At 42.4% G+C, this 20,462-nt stretch overlaps 1 protein-coding gene across 4 annotated transcripts in view; it reads left to right on the top strand.

Annotated features, from left to right (window-relative positions):
• The window catches only part of AAGAB (alpha and gamma adaptin binding protein), a 64,532-nt gene that overhangs the window by 5,285 nt on the left and 38,785 nt on the right, over positions 1–20,462 (top strand). For all 4 annotated transcript variants that reach the window (XR_008956157.1, XR_008956156.1, XM_057303817.1 and 1 more), the window contains exons 2-5: positions 11,813–12,003; positions 12,141–12,237; positions 12,574–12,663; positions 15,802–15,885. Coding sequence is in view for 2 of the 4 variants with exons in the window: in XM_057303817.1 (XP_057159800.1) it covers positions 11,813–12,003; positions 12,141–12,237; positions 12,574–12,663; positions 15,802–15,885 (462 nt within the window). In the remaining 2 variants the exon portion in view is untranslated. The remainder of the gene's footprint in view (positions 1–11,812; positions 12,004–12,140; positions 12,238–12,573; positions 12,664–15,801; positions 15,886–20,462) is intronic.

Genomic DNA, 20,462 nt, shown 5'->3' with positions numbered 1-20,462 from the left:
TCACCAGTTTGACTTCTACTCATTTGTGTATGTGTACGTGTCCTCCGTAATTTTGTCACCTGTGGTTTGTGTGTCTACCACCGCAGTCAAGACACTGAAGAGTTTCAGCACCCCGGGGGTCCCTTGCACTGCCCTTTTATAACCCCACCCATCTCTCTCCCAGGTTATGCCGCCAGTCTTTATGCCTAACCCCTGGCAACCACTGATCTGTCCTCCATTTCCAAAATGTTGTCATTTCCCAAATGTTATACAATTGGAACCATAGAGTAGATTACTTTTGGGGGTCGATTTCTTTTTCTGCTCGGCATAATTCCCTAGAGATTCATCTTTATTGTATGTGTCAGTTCATGCCTTTTGACTGCTGAGCAGTGCTCCGTGGTAAGGGTGTGCCGCAGTTTAAATATTTACCTGGTTCCAGTCTTTGGTTCCTGGTCCTGTTTTTGTATAAAGTTTTATTGGCACACAGCTATGACCATTTGTTTACATTTTGTCTACAGCTGCTTTGCAGAGTTGAACAGTTGCACCGCAGACCATATGGCCCACAGCCTAAAATATTTCCTGTTTGTTCCTTTATTGTAGAAGTTTGACAACCTGTATTCTGTGTACTAATGTGTACTAATGTGCTTAACTGTTAGAACATTCGAATGCTATTGTTACGATCATTCTTCTCATTTTGCAAAGAAATTGCAGCGCAAAGAAATTAAGTAATTTGCTCAAGGCCAAATAGCTGAGCCAGGTTTTCAACCCAGGCCGTCTGGCTCTACGAACTGCCTCTTAACCAGTCCTGCTCTCAGTTAAGTCAAGATCGGGGAGCTGAAACCAGGAAAGGCACCAGAGAGGCAACAGCTGAGCGATGGGGGTTCTCTTTGAAGGCTGAAGGGATAATAGGATTTAGCCTGTAGTCATTTGCTTGCTTGGGAGAATAATGCTTGGAACAGAGCTGAAACTTCTCACCAATTTGAACTTAGCAATTCCACATAGGACTTTCTACATTTTCCCAGGATTTCACTGAGGCTCAGGCCCCAGGTCCTGGTCACCTGGTTTCCACAGCTCCCTTGGCAACTGGAACATTAACAAGTGGCCATTGTTTTCTTCTGCTTATCTCCCCGGGATTTGCAGTTAAGTAGGGACCTGGTCCTAGAGAAACCTCCTTGGACTGGGGGGAGGCGAAATGGTGACTTTTAAATAAAATGCGTTCTTTCCATCATTTCAGATGGGAAGACGTATGCCCAGCTGAGATTTGGGTCTCCCGTTAGGACAGTCAACTATCTTGATTTTCCCAGGATTGAGGATTTCTTTTTAATTGAAATACAGTTGACATATATTAGTTTCAGGTGTACAACCTGGTGATTTGATGATTATAAACATTACGAAATGCTCACCACAGTGGTGTAGTTACCATCTGTCACCATAAAATATTATTACAATATTACCGACTGTATTCCCTATGCTGTACTTTTTCTATCCCTGTGACATTTATTTTATAACTGGAAGTCTGTGCTGCTTAATCTCCTTCACCTATTTCGCCTATCTCCGCAAACCCCTCCCCTCTGCATCAATTTGTTCTCATATTTATGAGTCTGTTTCTGTTTTTGTTGTTTTGGTTTTTAGATTGCACGTAGAAGTGAAATCCTATGGTATTTGTCTTTCTCTGGCTAATTTCCCTTAGCAGAATAGCTTCTAGATCCATCCATGTCGCATTTTAAAGTTGCAGTAGACACTCCACTTTTGGAGTAGGGTATTTGACTTTCTGTGTTTGGAATTCAGATGCACTTAGCCATGGAAACAGTGCTCCAGTCCTGCAGAACCAGATAGCGTAATTATATATGATGGGCGAACTAGGCTTTGGGGAATTACACAGGCAAAGCCAGCCATCACTTATGACATTGTTTCTTTGGAAAACATTCGTTCTTCAAGACTGGGAGTTTGTTTCTTGGCCTGTCAGACCTGTATCCTTACAAAAGGATCTTCAAGTAATTTACTAAGGAGAACATTCTTATTTCAAAGGTAGGGGCTTGTCGTACAGCTTCGCTGACCGACATCGTCCAGCAGGGAAGAGGATAAAAGCTTGGGTTTTTTAAATTTGCATTTTCTGGAACTGCTTTAGTATTCTGAGTGGAGCCTTTTACTCTGAGAATAAGTTATTTTTGCTTAAGCAAAGTTGTTTATTTTGTTGTGGTAGGACGACTCTGCCTTTGATTTGATTGTACATTTCCAAGGCTTTATTTTCTTTAAAGGAAGGATGATTGGACTAACAAGATCTTCCACGAACGGTTTAAGGTTGTCATCGGAGAGTGATACGGTAAGTGGTCAGACTTAGTCTGACCAGCGATTTCAGCTGGTATGGGGCAGAGGATTATTTTTAGCTCTGATACTTCATATATTTTTAAATTTTCGATTAACAATAAAAGGGGGCTTAAGATTTTTATCTTGATTAAAAGAGGGATGTTAAATCATCACCCTAAGGAGGAAAAAGATTAAATACAAGTTCATAATTCTCTCCAGACCCAAAGGAACTTACAAAATGCGCCCATGTTATCCTTCTAGTGTGAGCACACACGTGTGTGTGTGTGTGTGTGTGTGTGTGTGTGTGAAGGAGAGACATTCAAGCTCAAAGAAGTTGTGATTTTCCAACGTGGTTCAGCCCATAAACGCTGGGGAGCCAAGATTCAATTCTAGTTCTTTTATATACATGAAACGTGGTGAATTTCTTGGCAGCTAGAACCGAGTGTATCCAAGGTGGAGGTAGGGATAGGAGAAATTACAGTAAAAGATTTTACTACTAAGATGAGAACTTTATGGCTTAAATTAAGTGTACACTTTTTCCTTCATGGTAATTAGAGCCTTAGTAGATGAACTGTGATAGGTTAAATAATTAAGTTAAGACACTTTTATTGGTGGCCAGTTCGTTTCCTTGTGGAGTGGAGAATTTGACTTTTTGGGTGAGGTTATTGTAGGTGAGGGAAATGATGATAAGGTGTTTGCCTTCCCAACAAACGGCATTCCAGTAAAGAGGGTGGAGAGTACGAGGAGACACAGCAGTGGAAAAGTATTATGCAATAACCGCTGTTGCACAGAACCGTTTATGATACAGAGAGCATTGTATCAACCTGGACGAGTCTGAGTATATCCGGACTCAGACCTTTACTTCTGGGCCATTCAGCTGCTTATTTTGTACAGCTAAGGTAAAAACATCTAGAGAGTATGCAGTGGTCATTTGGTTTAAACAGCTTGCCCCGTGTGATGCCTCAGCAAATAGTGACACTTCATAAATCATGAAATCTGATATAGAACCATTTTTTAAAAGGTTAAGGTATGAAAACTGTTTTGAAGATGTCTGGCAGGAGTGATCATCTGGACATGACATCGTGTTTGTGTTGGAGCCGGGGCACGCAGATACCATAAACACACCTCTAATAGTTACTCACCCAGAAAGCAAGGTTGACGTGGATTCAGACAAGGAGGACAGTTGTGAAACTCAGAGAGCCTGTGTGACGTTGTAGGTTCAGTAACAAATCACCTCTGTAGGGCTTTATTTTCCACACTGACCTGAAGGGCTGTTCTATATGGAGATGGGGAAAAGCGTTATCGTCCTCGGGTCAACGTCCAAATCCGTAGGCTTAGAGCAGGAAAATGTGTGATCATTTGGTAATGAACAGCTGAGCTAAGACTGCCATTCAGTCTGAATTCCGCTGGAGTTGCTAGGGGTTTGGTGGTGGGGGAGGAGACTTTTTGTGACTCGAGCACTGAGTTCTACCCTTTTCCTGGCTATATTGACTTGAAGCAAGTTAACTTTCCTCCCACAAATAATTCACAGTGTCTTTACCTTTGCCATTGTTCTAAGTCTCTAAAACAGTATGTGCCTCAGTCACCTGCCTGCTCAGTAAAATGAAGACATTATCTTCTAGCTTCCATGATTTTTTTAGCAGTTTTATTGGAATCTAATTTAAATATCATCAAATCCACTTATTTTTGGTGCCGACCATTTCTGGCATCCTCGAAGGAAACCTTGTGCCGATTTGCAGTCACTCCCCATTCTCAGCCCCCAGTTCTAGGCAGCCACCAATGTACTTTGTCTTTGCAGACTGCCTTTTGTGGACAGTTTATTTAAAAGCAGTCCTGTAATATAGTCCGTTGTGTCCGCCGGCTTTTATTTAGCTTCACGTTTCTGAGACTCCTCCATATTACGGCCTGTGCTTCGTATTTCGTTGTACGGACACGCCACACTTTATTCATCAGCTGATAGGCATTGAGTTATTCCACTTTTTGGCCGTTATGAGTAATGCAGTTACAGAGATTCAAAAAAACTGCCGTGCTATTTTAAGAAACTGCCAAACTGTTTCCAGAGTGGCTGCACTGTTTTATGTTCCCATCAGCAATGTTTGGGGGTTCCAGTTTCTCCTCATCTTCTACAGCACTTGTTATCGTCTGTATTTCCGATTACAGCCAGTCTAGTGGGCGTGAAGGAGTTTGTCACTATGGTTTTGATTTGCATTTCCCTAATGACTAGTAATGCTGAGAATCTTTTCATGTGCATATAGTCCATTCATATATCTCCTTTGGTGAAATGTCCATTCAGCTCTTTTGCCCATTTTTAAGTTGGGTTTGTGGGTTTTTTTTTTTTTTTTTTTTTTTTTTTTTGGTCATCTTATTAATGAGTTGTAAGAGTACTTTATATATTCTGGATACAGGTCACATATATAATTCACATGTATTTTGTCTTGTTCTATGACTCGTCTTTTGGTTTTCTTGATGGTATCTTTTGAAATGCAAAAGTTTTGAATTTTCATGAAGTCCAGTGTGTCATTGTGTTCTTTTTCCATGATCTTTTGACCGTGTGCTGCCCAATCATTTTACGCTTCTTGAAGGAACTTTTAGGTCCTGGGACATTGGATGTGTTAGCTTTATGGTGTTCTCCAATGGATCAGGCTTATTTTCAATATTTGAATACAGGGGCTACAGAGTAGATGTTGTTCATTAAACATACTCTGTTTTGGAAAATTCATCTCAGGCATGTTTACCTTCTTTCAGAGTGAGTTAGCATCTGCTGCAGACTGTTGTCATCCTGAGCAGACACTGAAATTTTTTGTGAGGTTTGAATAATTAACATTTGAATGTGAAAAGTATTTTCATTTCATAATGGTCCTGTTTAGGCTTATGTATTCTTTTTTCCAGAAAACCACCATTCATAAATTATTTTTAAAATATCTAAGGTTAATTGCCAAATAGCTTTTATGGTTAAAATAACTAAGACACTTGAGATAGATTTCATTAGAGATAGATTTTAGGAGGTTGTAATGCCTGGCTAGTTTCAGTTCTGTGAGAAAGAATAAAACCAACTTTGCATTCCAGAACTTGTCTTCCGTTTCATAAATACAGCTAAGTCAGTTTCACAGGTTCCACAAGATCAGGGTTTCCAAGCCTTAGCACTGTTGGCATTTTGGGCCCGGCAGTCCTTTGTCGTGTAGGTGCTGTCTTGTGCCTTGTAGGATGTTAAGCAACCTTCTTAGCCTCTGCCCACTCGATGCCAGAAGCATGTCCCGACTTGTGACAACCAAAAATGTCTCCAGATGTTGACATGTCCCCTGGAGGGGCAAAATCACCCCACCCCCCATAAAGAATCACAGCTTTAGATGTATATCTAGAACTGTGATTTTGAATAAAGAATAGTGATAGAATGCAAAGAAGCCCCTCTCCCCTATCTACAGGTAGGAATTGTCCGTGAGCCGTGCCGCTGGGGTTGATAAAATGGTCTTTGCGTGCAGCCCGGGAAACTGAGAGGCTGGTGGTTCCTCCTTGGCCCTCATAAAACACTTCTCCATGCTCTCTCTCCCCTTCCTGCCAGCTTCTTCCTGTTCTTTTGTGCATGTTTGTCTCACTGCGTTGTGAGCTCTTCTGAGGGCAAGCACAGACCATGTATTATTCGCCCTGCCCCCCGCATCCCCCCACCCCCAGTTATTTTAAGATGAAGCAGCTGTGGTGACCAATTCCAGATGGTTACTGGGAGAAGGTAAACTGCAGGAAAAGGAGGAGGGCTGAGTTAGATTTCCTTTGCTCCAACTTTAAAACTTTTCCACTGTGATATAAAAAGCCCCAACGACGGAGGAGAAGAGATGTGAATTTCAAGTGTCACCAGGGGGGAGGAGTGTGTGAGGCAGAGGTAACTAAGCGTTGTAAGCAAACCGGAATCGCTGTCCTCTTGTTCAGGCCGTGCTGTGTTGCCCTGACCCACGTTATTCTGCCTCAGCGACTTAGTACCGCTCGGCCGGCCTGCCGGCCTTCAGACCGCAGCCAGCACTGCATGTGCCCCCGGAGGCTGCAGGACGATTACTCAGAGAGTCGCAGATGAGAATGTCCCCGCGTTTGTCCGAGTGAAGTCCCGGCCCTGACGGTGCAGTTTGAACCTTTCAGCATCACCCAGGCTTTGCCGGCCCTCCCCGCTGCAGCCCCCGGACCTGCCCCTGCCCTGGGGGAATCATCTTGTTAGTTCACAGCGGCTACAGAGTACGGGACAGCAGCACTCACCCTACAGGGCGTTCTCGTGAAATCGTGGCTATAAAATTGTAACGAGTTGCAACAATATGGAGCCGTTATGATTTTTAAAGGTCTGTCTTTGCCTCTCCTTGCAGGCTAATGAAAACGCTGGCTTTCGTAGTTTTTCCTCAATCACATTTTACTCAGTTCTTTTCTTTCATAATGGCTACTTTCCCCTTCAGCTGACGTCAGACTCTGCTGCCTCCTATAATTTTCCTAATTGCTTTCTCTTCTGTTTCAGCCTGTGCCTTAACAATGGAAAAGAAACATTCGAGAAGGCATATTCTGGGAAGGGAGGGGCCAGAGCCGCTTAAGGAGGTGGTGATTTCCTAATTCCACTTTCTCTTACCAGCTCCCTGCAGTGCATCTCTGACCTAGTCTCTTGTCTGTAGGCGAAAAACCGGACCTGGGGAGGAGGAAGGGAGCGTTCCTGAGGGCTGCTCTGCGTCCAGTGCCTGCCCGCGCCTTCTCACGCACTGTTCTCTTTAAGCTACAAGAAGCCGTTTGAGAAGTGTGTGTGTGTGTCCCCTTTTACCGCTGAGGAAGTGAGACACAGAGAGGTCAAATTGTCGTTCTCACAGAGGGCAGATGCAGGTCTGTGTGATCCCAGGTCTGAGCTGTCTCTATTTTATGGCCTTTTCTGTTGTGGTTAGTGCTGCCAGCATAGTGGAGGGCGCGGAACCTTGGGTTCCTTTCCATGGATACCACGAAAGACGCTTGTATCTGGGATGGGGGGTGACGATACCTCGCTGTAAAGGCAGCTTCAGTCCAGTGAGAAAGAATAAAACTGGGCAAGTACTAGTCTCTGGAAGGATCATCTTGATTCAGAGTGACCGCTATCATTTTGCTCCGGGCGTGGAAAATATGACTTCACCACTGGACAACTTCTCTTCACAAAGAATGACATGATTAGTTAAGGGAACATTAATTCTGCTGGTATCAAAAGTATCCTTAATTGTACGACTGAAGAAGATGGGAATAATCCAAACCAATATCCATGCACTTAGTTTAGAATGGACTTGTTTTGGGGCACCTGGGGCGCCTCAGTCGGTTAAGCGGCCGACTCTTGATCTCGGCTCAGGGCTTGATCTCAGGGTTGTGAGTTCAAGTCCTGAGTTGGGCCCGTGGAGCTACTTAAAAAACACACACAAAACCCGCAGTAGAATGGTCTTGTTTTGTCTTTTTTGGTTGGAGTGGATAGGGGAGGGGTGAGGTAAGGGGGGGTGTGAGAGAGAAAAAGCACGTGCGCGATAGAGATTGAAAATGGATATTTTCGGTGTTCCGGGAATTTTACCTTGGAACTTCGATTTGCTTCCTAATTCATGCTAAAGAGAGTATCACCTCTTACTGATTCTGAACTCAAGAAAGCTAGATGCCTCCTTCCGTGTGCCTGCTTACCAGTTTCACCCTCTGTGAGTGAGGCAACGTTACGACAGACGGAAGCACGAAGCAGGCGTGAGGTCGGAGCGGTGCTTGGGTTGCTGAGCCGACGTGCTTCCTTGGCATGCCGCTTTCGTCAGCTCTCTCGAATCGTTCTGTCACTCATTGCCGTGTGGGACTATCAGGGAAAGAAGTGCACGAAAGAAGTGAGAAGTAAATAGGAGTTGCTGGAGAATTGATGGCTATGTATAACAGTTTCTCAAACAGGGAGGGAGATTTACACTTGCACTTAAAACCGGGGGAAGGGTTTATACTTGCTACTGGAACTGACATTTAACTTCTCATCTGAAAACGCTACAGATTAACTATTTTAAGCTGCGAGACCAAGTTTGTGGTAACAGACCGGCAATTAATCATCTAGTATTTGTCTCTTAAAAAATGATGTATTGCAGCTCCACCAGGTGGCTGCCAACAGTGTGAATGAGACAGGCCAACATCCACCCGGAGGAGGGAGAAGCTGCTCTCGATTTTATTTGTGCATCGTCTTGACTACATCCAAAGTCAGCTTAGGGAAGGGCAAAGTAGGGAGAAAGAACACTGCAGGGTTTTCTAGGAAGTCTGGCAGAAAACCCCCACGTGATCACTATGACTCAACTTTGGGCATATAAATACCCCAAGCCCATACACAGTTTTTGAATGGGTTAATCGTGCTTCAGGCTTGTATATGCTGGTCCCCTTGTTCTGGCTGTTATTTTTGGTTTTCATGAAAGAGCAGGGCCCATAGGTTAGTTTTGGCTTACGACCATGGGACACTTGGGTGTGATCTAGCCCAGATGCTGAATGTCACATGCAGGAGTGAGTGGGGAAAATGCTGGTGTCCGCGGTTCATTTTAGGCTCTTCTCCTTTGGGCAAGTGGCGTCTTTTTTTTTTTTTTGGCCCTCAGTTTTACCATCTGTGAAATGAGTAAATGGTCCTGGCTGATCTCTAGTCATGTGCATAAGCGTTTGAGCAATTTTTGTTTTAATCTGGAAAAGAATAAACGTGTTAGACGTTTGAAACCAAATAGAAAAGATGAGCGAGAAGAGCTATATTTAATGGAGACATTTACATTTTTTAAATTAAACTCTACATTATGATATTGATGACAAGAAGAATGAGACTGTTCACTCTTCTCTAGTTGTGAGATGGCACAGATGTGATAATAAAGTCCATATGCGGTCTCGCCGAAAGTGTCTGATTAGACATAAAATGTTAAAAATAAAAGAATCTGATAAGTAAATTGAGCTATCAAGTTATTCTAGGCAGCACAAGGACTAAGAAACACACACACACACACACACACACACACACACACACACCCAGCTACAAAAATACCGAAAGGTGGAATTCGTTTTCCCAACTTATTGGTTCTGTTCTGTCTAGGTACAGAGAAAAGAGAGATTGCTTCTGTGTTCAGTAAATATCTTCATCATTTGAGAATCAGAGACAGTATAACAGTGAAATTTGAAGAGCTCTGAGTGACACACATTGGTTCGTTGTCTTGTATTCTGCGCGTTGATTAATAAAGCGTACCACCCGTAATGGATGCAAATATCCTAAATTGCAGTTAGTAAGGAGATGACACCTTCGACTTGATTTTTTCATGTTAGTTGAAGACAGTGATTTCAAAAAAGCGTAACTGAAATTTTCTTCCAATTTTTAACAACACTGCCAGCTTAGGAAGTGTCGAGAACTGGTTGTCATGATGGTAGGAGTCCTCGTCCCACGCTCCTTGTACTTTGCCCCTTAACCACTTTTACCCTTTGTACTCCCCCACTTAAAAAAAACAGTTAATTCGTTATTTTTAAAAATTACCCATGAATGAAGAAAACTGATTCCATATGGTGGCTCCTCCCACCCTTAAAAAAAAAATCAGTTTATACATTTTTTGCTACTTCCCTTGGTTTCGTTTGCCTTCTTCCATATGTGCTTTTATCGGCATATTGCTATGCCACCTGCTTGAAGTTTGGAAGATTAGCTTTGAATGCAACATAGACTTTGATCTAGGAGGGTTGTTTTTTTTCTCCCTGTGAGACATTTACATGAAAACAGAGTCTTTGATTGTCATACTTTATCTGTTCCTCCTGCTTATTTCCTACCTGACTTGTCATAATGCTCCTTGAAGGACATTGCAGCTGGTTGCTATGGAATTGATTGATAATTAGTAAAAGATTACTTTAGGTAGAAATTAAGCAGCAAGAACTGCTGATTTCCTAAAGAGACAAGATAAATTCAGATTTTCAAATATTGGCACAGACCCCGTGGTAATTTAAAAGTAACAATTCTGGTTGTGGTGAAAAATTTTAGAAAGTTAATTTCACAATGCGCCGTATGTCACATGTAGGCTTACATCTATTTTAAATTTAGTTTTCTATTTAAAAAAAAAGGGGGTTTTGTTTTCAGACCGGTTCCGCCTAGTGACCACGTGATGAAAGTTTACCAATGAAAAGCATGCGTATGTCACATACGCACTTATATGTTATTATACATTATTCGTAGCAGTCTTTTGGACTAAATGATTTCCCCATATCTTTTTGTTGAGCAAAAACTATGGCAGTGTTCCACATGCATAATCTTAGCTCTGGAATCAAAAGTTTAGCTTCTAGTTTTCTGTGTCCTGCTAATTGTGAGCTCGAGGGATGTTTTCTATGTTCATCTTCGTTTGCATCGAAAAGGAGTTTGTGGCCATTTTGTCATACATTCTTATAATAACCCAGTTTTAGTGGCATGGTATTTTACTCCTCTAGACTTATTTTCCAAATCCGTATAAAACGGAGGTTGTGGGTATGAATGTGAGAGATGGGCGTTTAGGTTAGAACAATTTCTAATGTTTTTCCACTTGTGAATATTTTATGGCATTCTGGAAGCAGACTGCTTCGGTGGTCCCATGACCTCATCTCTATTTGTTCATCATTGAGTTGGCTTTTACTGTAAGAATTTCATTAGTTATAGCCATGCTGCACATGGGTTTCTGAAAGATTTAGGTATATTCTAAATAATTAAATTTACGTTTTCAAATTATGCTAAAAGTGTCTCTACCAAACAAAACTTGGAGTTGGCTTTCAAAGAATCTGAACAAGGCTGAATATAAATGGAATGGGGGTCATTTATCAGTATCCATTCTTTTATATCATCAGTTGAATTAATGTATAAGCATTTGGCCTAAGGAAGATGTGTAGCTTTTCTTTTATTAATGAGTTAGCCTTACTGCTACCTTCTTCGTAGCTTGCAGTGAGGACAGAGCAGTTACAGATTCTTGAAGGATCTTGTCACCTCCCTGTCACATGAAGTATGTAGGCGATGAAATCAATGTCAGCTCGTTCTTTCTCTTCTGCTTGCTCTTCTCTGGGTGTTTGGTTACGTGACTGTTTTGTCTTCCACCTAATGTAGTCACAGTCGTTTTCGTGTTTTAAAGAACAAAAGCCAATGAGTTAAATTATGTTACCATTACTTTTACAATCAAATAAATGATAGAGAAGAAAATACCCTGATAAATGGGAGGCCTTTTGAAGTCCTTACACAAAGAGAAGTAGGTAAAGCACCATATCAATCTGGTATCTTTTTTGTTTTTTGTTTTTTTTTAAGATTTACCCGTTCATTTGAGAGAGAGAGCTCGAGAGAGCGAGTGGGGGGAGGGGAAGAGGGAAAGAACCTTCAAGCAGACTGCCCGCTGAGCAGCATGGTGCCTTACGGGGGGCTGGACCCCACGACCCATGAGGTCATAACCTGAGCTAAAACCAAGAGTCAGACTCCCAACCGGCTGAGCCACCCAGGCCCCGATCCAGTATCTTTTTGAGAGCCTTGACCAGGGTGCATCGGTGCTGCACTTTCCATGGTGACGCTGTGTCCTTTGTTCAGACATCCTCGGAGCGGAAGATCTTAGCGTGGAAGTGACTGCCGGTGATGCCGTGAGGGTTTACCCCTGGACCATTGATAATAAATACTACTCAGCAGATATCAATCTGTGTGTGGTGCCAAACAAATTTCTCGTCACTGCAGAGATCGCGGAGTCTGTCCAAGCATTCGTGGTTTACTTTGACAGCACACAAGTAAGATCTGGTTTGCCAGGGACCTTGAATAAGAAATTACTTGGTGCTTTCTTTTTTTTTTTTTTTCCTCCTGCCTTTTCCGTGAGTTCTCTTACTGTCTCTTCTTCTGGTTGTTTGTTTGTTTTTCCTCCCTCAAGAAATCTGGTCTTGATAGTGTCTCCTCATGGCTTCCACTGGCAGAAGCATGGTTACCTGAGGTCATGATCCTGGTCTGTGACAGAGTGTGTGAAAACGGTAAGGCATGCCGACGGGACGATGGGTGGTACACACAATTGCTATCCCTTGGTGAACACAATATACTTTTGTTTTCTTAGAGCAGGACATCTCCTGTGATTACATTACTCTACAGAAGTATTTTTAGCTATTTCTCTTTGGAGTCTTGCAATATTTACATTTTATTTTTTTAAGAATGGACACTGTGGGTTTGAGAGATCATTTTCTTTATATTACTTTATTTTGGATGCCTTTAGCATAGCTTACATTAAGAGTAACACTGAGATTTATGGAGAGTGTTGCAGCAATACTCTGTTTTAAAAAATTTTTACTTACGAAAATTCTTTTGCGTATCAGGTGTGAACCGGCAAAAAGCTCAAGAATGGTGTATCAGACATGGCTTTGAATTGGTAGAACTTAGTCCGGAAGAGTTGCCTGAGGAAGATGGTAAGTGTTTATGTGTCAGGAGAAACATGGCATTTGGATTCAGATATGAGGGAGTCTTTTAATCCAGGGAAGAGGAATCAAAGTGAAATTTAAAAAACATTTTTTCCTCAGCTGTTTGAAGAGATTTGTGCAAAACCCATTGGTGTGGTCTTACTGTTAACCAAATGATCCATTTTTTTGGCTCCCCCACGTGTTAGGACTTTTCAAATATTGTTTTTCTTATAGATAAAGGTAGAGTATTTCTATCTTAAATCTTAGTCATTCCCTCCATCTCTTATCCTTTGTCTGCTGCCAAAAAAAAGAGAGGATTTGACCTATACGCTAAATAGTAAAGTTTATGTTCTTTATTTTGAATTCCTCACATCCTGAGGCTGAATTCCCAGGAACCTTAGGGGGCGTGTCAGCCCTATTTTTATGTCCTTTGGACATGTGAAACCAAAAATAGACCCAGAATTCCCCCCTCCCCCACCCCGGGGTAGCTCTTCACTTAACTGCCTTCTGTGATATTCTGGACCTTCCGTTTCTTTCCCCTCTCTCTTCCCTTCCCCCACTCCCCTTCTCACCTTCCAAATACACCTGTGCTAGCTGCCGTGGGACCGACCAAGAGAAGACAGGTGCGACCCACCAAAACCTTCTAGTTCAGTACAAGAGATAAACACATATGTGAACAATTGAATTGCCAAGTGGAATGTCATAAATATTTAAAATATATATTGGTGCTGTGGTATTTCAGAGATGGGAGAGATCATTTTTGTTTAGAAATTCCAAGACTATGGTGGCATCATGAACTTTCACATGTCACTTGCTCCACAGGGAAGCAATGGGAAAGAAAGGCACTGGGCTTGTAGTGAGGGGACCAGTAGGGACATGGCGTTGAGAAGATGCTAGTTCTTGCAAAAGACATTCTGAGAGGCAACCGATATGAATTAAAGTACATAGACAGGATATATATAGTTGTTATACAAAACCTTTTTTTTTTTAAAGGAATTAAGAAATCTCTTTTTATATTCTGGCTTATTTAGAATTTTCCCAAAATGTTACCTTTGAGAGTAAAACCCTGCCAGAGAAGAGGATAAATAGGCTGATTTTTCTCCCTGTACATTTTTAATAATAATTGAAAATTAGTACAATTTCCCTTCCCATGTCTTCCAGGTCCCTAAACGTGGGCCTTGTTTTTGCGTATGTGAGCATGTACGTAATTGTTTGTTTCTGACACTAGAATTTTCTTACTGTTGGCCTTCAGAATCCACATTTGAGTCATCTGTTTAAACCTGTTTTGATTTTGTACTCTTCTCCCTTACACCACTACACTTCTTCTTGCTCCTTGTCTGACCACTGTTCTTGCATTAATTCTGCTTAATATTAAAATAGATTTTTGACGTATCTTTGGATGAAGTAATGACATCCTCCCTAGAATTTTTAAAAACAGACTATAAGCTTTGTACGCATGTACCCTAACACCGGTGTGAGACTTTCTGCTTGTTTGGATTAGATTTCATGTTACTGGTTCTAGCTCTTTATTTCAGACCATAGTTTTGGTTTCTGGTTCTGTCACCTGAAGTGTTAGTTATCCTTTTACAGACTGAATCACTCATAGTTCAGGTAAACATGTCTTTTATTTCTTCATTTAAACATGGATGGTAATAAAACTCATCTTTGTATTTTCAGTTTAATCCTCGCCGTATTCCTGTTAGGTTGGTAGGTTGGTATTCTTCCAGTGATTCACCCATCCCTCAGTCGTTACTGAGTGCCGACTGTCCCTCAGGCACCGTGTTAGGCGGTGACTCCTGCCTAGAGGGGACAGTTGCATCAGTGAATCGTCAGGTCCCGCGCCTCTTTGCTCTGGGAGGGGTGTGTGCAGAGTGGCATCAGCCCTACTTATCTTTGAGGATAGCATATGTGATTTGCCCTTGATCAGATAGCTAACAAGTTATCGAGCCTGAGTTCTCCCTCTCTCTCTGCTGCTCCCCCTGCTTGTGCGCGCACGCTCTCTCTCTGTCAGATAAATAAAATATTTAAAAAAAAAAAAGAGCCTGAGTTCCAATTCAGATTTTTCTGGCTTCTAATTCTGTGCCCGGTCAAGCCACTAGACACAGGTTCTGAGTAGATTGTGCTCCGGGAGCTCTTCGGAGACTTTCTCCTCCCACAGTGTGAAAACTACTTCTGTCATCACTGACCATATCCAGTCTTTTTTTTTTTTTTTTTTAAAGATTTTATTTATTTATTTGACAGAGTGATAGAGACAGCCAGCGAGAGAGGGAACACAAGCAGGGGGAGTGGGAGAGGAAGAAGCAGGCTTCTAGCGGAGGAGCCTGATGTGGGGCTCGATCCCATAACGCCGGGATCACGCCCTGAGCCAAAGGCAGACGCTTAACCGCTGTGCCACCCAGGCGCCCCCTGACCATATCCAGTCTTATAACGCTCATTTCCATCGTGCACATATCCACAAGCTAAGAATGTCACCTTATTCGTGTGCTGACTGGGACTAATGCCCTATTACTTTGAGTGGTATCGGTTAAATTCCAGAAGCACAATAGTACCAGTACTGACCCAGCTAAACTAAGTTGTTGGTTTTTATTTTTAATGACCCTTGCCTGTCTCCTACACTTATGGTTATAGTAAGTTTACTTCTCTTAAACTATATTTCTCTGATCAAGAAATTGTTCTCTGAATACCTGTTACAAACAATAATTGTTATGCTGTGATTCCCGGGAGAAGGTAGGGCCTTTACAGCATTTTACGGCACACCAAGAGGACCATTCCTGCCTTCAGGAAACTCATTCTCCATAAATAGCAAAAATTGGTGTTTCCAATGCTGTGCCGGGATTGTGTAATTAACAGGAACTAACATTTTCGGGAGAACATGAGCAGATTCCATTGGTGAGGTGGTAGAGATGACTTTATCATAGAAACCTTTTATAAAATACATTTATTTCATTGTTTCAGTTTCTGGGTTAGTCTTATCAGGAGCTCTGAGCTGTTTATTTTTTTCTTTACTACGTAAGTTACAATGTGAAATACCAACTAAGCGAGATAACTAAGCCACAGTTATTGAAAAGTATGGCTTGGGGGCATGTACATATATGCGCATATATCTGTATGTGTGTATAAATATATCTGTTTCCTGTCTCTTATTAGATGACTTTCCAGAATCTACAGGAGTAAAGCGAATCGTTCAAGCCTTGAATGCAAACGTGTGGTCCAATGTAGTGATGAAGAATGGTAAGTAGCATGGGACTAAAAGTCCTAAAGATTTTTTTTTCCTCGTGTTCCTTGTAGGTTGCAAATTATTTGCACATAAGTGGAACCGTTAGGCTCATATACTATCTATAGATTTGTTCAGTTTTAAGTTCCCAGCTGAAGGAAGAGCCAAAAGTAACATTTCTAAGAATTTATGATGTATGTTTAATAGTTAATTCAGTAAGAATTTAGGAACTTAGAGTTTGCTTATAATAAACCTAACATTGTCATGGGACGCCTGGGTGGCTCAGTCGGTTAAGTGGCTACCTTCGGCTCAGGTCATGATCCCAGGGTCCTGGGATTGAGCCTTGCATTGGGCTTTCTGCTCAGTGGGGAGTCTGCTTCTCCCTCTGCCCCACCTCCATGCTTACACTCTCTGTCTCTTTCTCTCTGAAATAAATAAAATCTTTAAAAAAAAAAAAAAAATAAGCCTAGCATTGTCTTTGGCTTTGAGAACTACTCCCAAAATTGTCAAACATGAACCCTGTCCCTAAGGAGCTCATAGTCCAGCTGTGGAATCAAAGTATGCACTTTTAACATGCTAGGTAACCATGCAAGGCAGTCTTTGAGGAGTGCAGAATGACAGATACAAGTAGTAAACGCATAGAGGTCAGAGATGTGGTCATTATTTTTGGCCTGGGTATATAGAGAGCATCAAGGTGAAAGCAGGTCTTGGCCGTAGTGTTTATGGGATGGTCAAGATTTGGGTCGTTGAAGGGGGAGAGTGACAAGCAGGGGGAGGAAGCGTGGCATCGAGAATAATGGTAGTGTGTTCCAGGGTCACTTAGCAGTTGGAGCTAGCTTAGAAGAGAGAGGCCTGAATGCTAGGCAGGAGAATCTGGACCTTTTCTGATAGGAGTTGGTGAGTCACTAGAGCTATTTTACCTAGAGAGTGATGCCAAGAAGTTGGCATCTTTCAAAGGTTAATGTCATGGTGGTGTGCAGGTGAGTTTGGTGGTTGAAGCAGGTGGAGGTAGACCTGAAGTCAAGGAGACCCGGCAGCAGCCCGAGAGTGAGGTAATGGGGCCTGGGCTGACATGACAAGTGGCCACGGGGCGGGAAGCTGGAGCTGATGTGCAGCGAGAAGGGGTTGGGCTGGTTGGTGCACGTTAGCCCCTTGCTGTCGGTATCAGTTTAATGAGGCTGCGATTGTAAAGTATTGCATGCTGGGAGCTTGGAACGACAGGTGGTTATTGTCTCCCAGCTCTAGAAGCCAGGTGTGCAAAGCCAAGGTGTCCGCAGGGCCGTGCTCCCTCTGAAGGTGCCGGGGCCGGGGGGGGGCATCTGTTCAGTTCTCTCTTCCAGCTTCTGGCAGTCCTTTGGCTTGTGATAGCATACTTCCACTCTTCACATGGCATTTTCCCTGTGTGCCTGTGTTTACGTTTCTTTTTTGTGTACGGACAGTAGTCAAAGTGGGATGCCGGGGTGGCTCAGTCGATTAAGCATCTGCCTTCGTCTCAGGTCATGATCCCAGGGTCCTGGGATCGAGCCCCGAGTAGGGCTCTCTGCTCAGCAGGGAACATGCTGTTCCCTCTGCCTCCTCTGCCTGCTGTTCCCCCTGCTTGTACTCTCTCTTTCTGACAAATAAATAAAAAAATCTTTAAAAAAAAAAAAAAGACACTAGTCATACTGAATTAAGGGTCCACCCTACTTCAATGTGACTTCATTTCAACTAATCATACCTGCAAATAAGGTAACATTCTATTTCCAAATAAGGTAACTGCTGAGGTATTGGGAGTTAGAACTTCTGCCTGTGAATTTGGTGAGTGATACGGTTCAACGCATTAACACAGTTCTTTAGGAATTGCTGATTGTGTGGTGTTTTTCTGTCTTGTAGCACTTGGCTGTCTCAACGAGTATGCCATGGTAGGTGAAACACTACAGAAAGGAATGAGGAAAATCCTATTTACACTGAGCTTGCCCCGTCTCCCCTGAGATAAAAGAGTCAAGTGGAAAATCAGTTTTATAGAAGTAGAATACTTCATCTCAATGTTTGGTTGGCGCTTGAGTGTGAAGTGAGATTGGGCCCCTTTTGCTTGCCTGAGATCTGACCTGACCATGTCATCCTTGGAGCAGCTCCTTCTGGTATAGTAAGCTACTCCTTCCCCTTTTCTTCCCTTCTGTCCTTCCTCTCCCTGGCTTTATTCTTTATAGGGGAATCTAATGCGTCTGTTGCATTGAGTTGCAGAGATAGGCTTTGTTCTTTTACCATAGCAATTAAAATAAGGCCCTGGTAGATTTCGATTTTAGCCTACGTTGTCATCTCCCTCTTAGCAAAACAAACTCAGATTGAGGCTTGGTCCTTCTCATTCATTCATTGAGCAAATCCTTGTCGAGCATCTGTCACGGGCATTGCCGCAGTACACTGTCTTCACTATAAAAATATGTGTAAGGTATGGTACATAAACTGGATCAATTCGGAATAAAATTATATTCAGTGGTGCTTGTTAAATTTATGAGAACTATTTTCAGAGAAGCTTATTTGGCTTCAATCACTTTTTGAAAAATCTGCCCCCCTCCCCACCCCCCCACCCTGTCTTCATATATTCAAGAAGTACTGCCTTGTAATTTATATTTATGGCCATACATTTAGAGGCAGGACTGAACACCTTTTATTACTTTGGAATTATGGTCAAAGGTGTTTTCTGAAAAAATGCGGTTCCACTTGTTTTAGACACTAAACACTATTCCGAAGAGAATTGCAGAGCAGGGAGGCATATCGTAGATATTTCATGACTCTTTGCCCTGAGTGTCTCTACCTCCTTCTTTTCTCTTCAGTGTTGGTACACTGATTTGCAATTAACAAAAAACCAAAATACTGCCATTAGCTTAATTCCATGTTTAAGAGGATCCTGAACTACGTGGTATGACGGAAACTTAACTATCTTCTCTCTAGGAGGAGCCCTAGATGTGGAAATACAGTGACATTTGGATACAGCCCAGGTCGTAGGCAGTGTCAAGGACATCTGGTCTAGCCCCACATCTTAGATTAGAGACCGAGCTCTGTGTGGATATGGGCTGGGTCATGTTACTCTTCCAGAGTGACCTACTTCCCGTGCTCCTTGCAGAGCTTTGCTTTGCTGGTGGTCTGAGGACCCAGGGAACTGCTCTTTGCTCCCAGCAGGCTTTTCTTGAATGTCTGCCAGCAAGTGCTCTGACTCGTTAATTTTGGTTTTTTTGGGATCTCCTCCTCTAGATCTTTTTCTCTTTCACTCCCACTCCTTTCTCTTTTTCTTCTCTTGTTTTTCTCTTACTTTTAAAAAATTGTGGTGAAATACACAGAGCATAAAATTTACTGTGTTCGCCATTTTTACGTGTGCAGTTCGGAGACATTAAGTACGTTCCTGTTGTTACGCAGCCATCTCTGCTCTGTTTTTAAACCAAAACATTATTTAAATTAAAAAGTTGGTTGACAAAGATATTAGAGGAATTTTTTTCTTTTACTGGAAGTTCAGTTATTTTCATGAAGGAATAAATGTTTACCTAAGATTTCAGAGTGGAGTGGAGTGTACCTAATTCATTCCAGGGCTGCCTTAACAAACTCCGACCCAAGCCCTTAGAGATAGGGGCCAGTAAAGAAAATTTCTCATTTGTGAACATAGATGCCATGATTTTAATAAATATAATAGCATTTAACTACTGTAATACATGGCCGTACCCATTATTATGTTGTAATGAAATTTCTCCTTTCTTGCTGTTTCTCTAAAGAACCAAGTGACAGTTTCCAGTCCTTACACTGTCAGTCAGCTGTGCGACCTTAGCGCTCATTTTTCCTGGGCTCCATTATCTGGAAAATGAGGTTGAGCCCCATCCGTGGCTCCTAGCTGTGGCTGCACAGTCAAATCACCTGGAACACCTTTACCACCTGTGCCTCACCCAGACCTTTTCTCTCAGAAGGGAGGGGCAGCTGCAGTATATTTTAAGTGCCTTAGGAATTCAGATATTCAGCCCTAGCTGAGAACTACGGACATAGTGATCCTCATCTAGTTCTAACTTGTAAGAGTCTGTGCCTAGTCCACGGGAGCACATCAGGCACTCTGGAAGTGGCATTGGCCCTGACAGACTTGCTTTCTCCCGTTCCTAAATCGTGGAGTGTTTGCAAGTCACCCCTCCGACTTACAAAGCTGGAGGCAAACGACAGGACTGCCCAGTGTAGAGTCACCTAGAGGCAAAGGCAAAAATCGTGGGCAGTGCCTTTCGTCCGTCCTGGGCGCCTCTTTCTAGTAGGGCCTAGTATTATGAGCAAGTCACCAGTGTTTGCATTACATAATCCGCCCGCAGGTCTGAAAGAAATAATGCAGCCTTTTTAAGTAGGTAATTGTCTAGGAGCATAACTGAGACCCTAGGTGTATTTGGGCCATTTGAGTTTTTCTTCTCTCCACCTCAACTCTCTCTCTGGTCCACAATTTAAATCCAGTTTCAAGTGTTTATTCATGCATTAAAAAATATCTCTTGAGTACTTATCATGTGCCAGGCATTGTTCTGCATGCTTGGAATACATCAGTGAACAAAAGGAACAAAAATTTCTGTCCTTGTGGAGTTTTCATTCTGATGGGAGG

The sequence above is a fragment of the Ursus arctos genome, unplaced genomic scaffold (assembly GCF_023065955.2).
Source record: "Ursus arctos isolate Adak ecotype North America unplaced genomic scaffold, UrsArc2.0 scaffold_28, whole genome shotgun sequence".
NCBI classification, from domain to species: Eukaryota; Metazoa; Chordata; class Mammalia; order Carnivora; family Ursidae; genus Ursus; species Ursus arctos.
The sequence above is the reverse complement of the archived record's forward strand: the minus strand, read 5'-3'. Positions and strand labels throughout refer to the sequence as shown.